Source organism: Pagrus pagrus (assembly GCF_965226575.1).
Source record: "Pagrus pagrus genome assembly, contig: HAP1_SCAFFOLD_82, whole genome shotgun sequence".
NCBI classification, from domain to species: domain Eukaryota; kingdom Metazoa; phylum Chordata; class Actinopteri; order Spariformes; family Sparidae; genus Pagrus; species Pagrus pagrus.
The window spans coordinates 24827-28143 of record NW_028175381.1 but is presented as its reverse complement, the minus strand read 5'-3'; the positions used below and the strand labels follow the sequence as shown (position 1 = coordinate 28143).

The 3317-nt window shown below is 46.1% G+C and overlaps 1 protein-coding gene across 1 annotated transcript; it reads left to right on the top strand.

Annotated features, from left to right (window-relative positions):
- Positions 1-1596: 1596 nt before the first annotated feature.
- On the top strand, positions 1597-2703 carry LOC311253946 (cyclin-dependent kinase 2-like; the record flags this gene model as incomplete). The annotated part of the gene is made up of 1 exon (XM_084384393.1): positions 1597-2703. One exon carries the CDS (start codon positions 1597-1599, stop codon positions 2701-2703), a length of 1107 nt encoding a protein of 368 aa, XP_084240519.1.
- Positions 2704-3317: the final 614 nt, after the last annotated feature.

Below are 3317 nucleotides of genomic sequence, written 5' to 3'. Positions count from 1 at the left end.
GACAATAGCGATGGGTTTATTTCACAGTTAAAACAACACTTTGCTTAGCACGTTCTCCCTCAGTCAGGTCCGTTGCAGTGGTAGTCCTTGACAGTCCTCGTCACTCTTTGGTTATGTTGTGGATTGTTCACAGGTGGAACTGGTCCACTGTGACCCTGCGCGTTTACATTTTGGTGTATCAATCCTTTGGGAAACAGGTGTCAAAGTCTTGCGGAGCCTCATGACAATAAACAAAGTGGGACTAGTGATGCAGTACATGTTTCCTATGGCCGTGCAGACATTAAGCACCACGTATCTAATCTCCTCATATTCGACGTCCCTATATTTGACACGTTGTCGGTAATATATGGCACTTACGATCCAGGGTATCCAGCAGCATATGAACAACGTAACTGTGAGGAAGGGCAGCACTTGAGCTCTTCTCAGATTCGCACCAAAGGAATTGCGGTTTAAGTGCTTTCTCACAGTGTACACTATCATACCGTTGCAGTAAACGAGCACAAGTATGGGTATGAAGAAACACATGGTTGTCCTGGTCCAGAAGGTGGCAAGCTGGTAACGATGAGGCATATCATTGAAACACATCACGTTGTCCTTGGATACGGGACGAACGGTGTAATAGCATATGTCCACAAGAGCAGAGAGTGTAGGCACACAGGCGCACAGTCGACACACAAGCCTCCTCCTGTCAGAACTGTGTCTCTTCGGGACCAGGCCCTTGAGTGTTGACCTGTTGTTCACCACCTTCATGTATCTTTCGATGTTGATGTAGGCCATGAGAAATATGCCGTACTGGAAACTGAACTGTGGGGACACAAAAAAACAAAAACAAAACAAATCTCTTTAGATGAGCTGAAAGGCAGGCGTGTGTTTGAGTATGTGTTTACGGTATTTTAGAGTGGTAGTACTCACTGTCATCACTCCTGTCATCAGTTTGCACACCAGGTAGCCAAACACCCAGCCCTTCACGAGAATCATCTGAGTGACCCACACAGGCAAAGTCAGCAAAGTGGCCATGTTACAGACTCCCAGATGTGAAAAGAACACGTCGAGATCACGGACACGCCTAGCTGAGTCCTTACGAGAGATCATGATTATCATGTACATGTTGACAACCAAGCCTGTGATCATAACGAGTCCATGAAGAAGAGGGATGTAAAAGGTGCGGCTGTATTCGTAGAGATAGTGATGCGAACCTGACGGGTAGTTCGTACTAGTGAAGAGCGTAGAATTGTTGAATGTAGCATTTTCAAATGTTACATGGGTGGTGGAGAGTTGTTCCATACCGATCTGCGTGGTGACACAGGCTGCTGACAACCTTTGCAGCAACAACACAGAGACTTTAAGTACGCTCTGTGTGTGTCCCCAGCTTCCCAACCGCTGTAGTTGGGTCCAATACAGGGATTAGTCCGACCATCGAGGTTTTGGTCCAACTGCTATAGTCGTTTCCAATACAGGGAAAAGGTCTGGTCATCGAACCAAACCACTGCAGTATATAATACCATCATATTGACAGGGTATCTAATCCTTCAAACACTTTGGGGTTTGTTTGTTTTTGTTTTTTTTTTTGCGTCAGCAACAGTCTCACTTTCAGAAATGGAGAATTACCAGAAAGGCTCCATTATTGGCCGAGGCGCATACGGAACTGTGTACAAAGTCACGTGTCTGAAGACTGGAAAGGCGTTTGCTCTGAAATGTCACAACTCCCCTGTGGTAGAGGATGAAGACATTGTAGAGAACGATTCAACAATTGGTGTAGAGGATGCGACCGTGAGAGAACTCTCCTGTCTCAGTGCACCGAGGGGTCACAACCCCCCTGTGGTAGAGGATGAAGACATTGTAGAGAACGATTCAACAATTGGCGTAGAGGATGCGACCGTGAGAGAACTCTCCTGTCTCAGTGCACTGAGGGGTCACCCCAATGTGATTCAGATACACGATCTTTTCATTGACGGTGAGAATATCGCCATGCTCATGCCCTACGTTCCCTACACCTTGACAGTGATTCACAATGGACATGGTCTGAAAGTCTACTACGACCTTGGTAAAGCAGTACAGGTGATTCCGTTGAGTTTTGTGGCTCACTTTTCCGTTCAGGTGGCCAATGCCCTGTCTTACATGCACGGGCGTAATATAATACACAGGGACTTGACACCTCGTAATGTGCTGCTGACAGAAGATCTGACCGTTAAGGTGGCAGACATGGGCCTCTCGAGACAATCCTCCAAACGGATGAGTCCAAATGTGGTAACGGAGCCCTACAGAGCCCCAGAACTGTTTGGTGACGCCCCAGACACCAGTCGGAAAGATTACACTTGTGCCATAGACATGTGGAGTCTGGGGGTGATGATAGCAGATGCGATGGAAGGAAAGGTTGTCTTCGCGGAGCGTGATAATGACAGTGGAACTGTGTCCACGTACGACATCATTGTAAAGACTTTGTGTCCAAGAAACCATGTTAGTGCACCAGTCACTTCCTGGGACATTGACGATGTAATGCCCAACGTGATGGAGTGTACTCTAGTGAGAAGAATCGTCCTTCAATTACTGACTTTCCGTGAGAATGAGAGACTCCTGGCCCATGAGCTGCTGCAAGACCAAGAATGGGTGCAGGCTGCTCATATGACCGAGGAAGACAAAAATATGGTCATACACCAGATTCAGCAACAACAACGACGACGACAAGCGAGCAAGCGATTCTAGTCAAACAACACCAGGACTGCATAGAAATGGTTCATTGTATTCACATTTATTTTGTACATTATTCATTGTACAATGATGCATGTATGTTTACAATACCAACAAAAATAAACATTGTATATCCTCACAATAACTGTGGTATATCTGCTTGCAGGACAGGCTGTCTGCTATTCAAACACGATTGTATGAATCAGCATCGTCATTGCAATGACTATCATGACACTGTAGGGTTTGAAAGTATTCCCAGTAGACCTCCACGATTTTTCAAGTTCGTCCATCATCCTCACGATGTCTTGTATATCTAGAGAGAGAGAGAGAGAGAGAGAGAGAGAGAGAGAGAGAGAGAGATGTGATTGTAATAAAAAGCTACATAGTATCATGATGAAACTGACCAAAAAACGCACAACGTACCTTCACTCACGTTGACCAGGCCTGCGCCCGTTTCGACACTATCCAGCTCCTTGAGATCCGGTACTCTAATGGGTTGTCTGGTTGTCGTTGTAGTTGTCGTTGTAGTTGTCGTTGTAGTTGCTGCGGCAGTAGGAAGTGTGGATGTAGCAACTTGAACATCTGAGCAGCTTGCGTTGACCTCTCCGTGTCTCTGATACATGTAATAC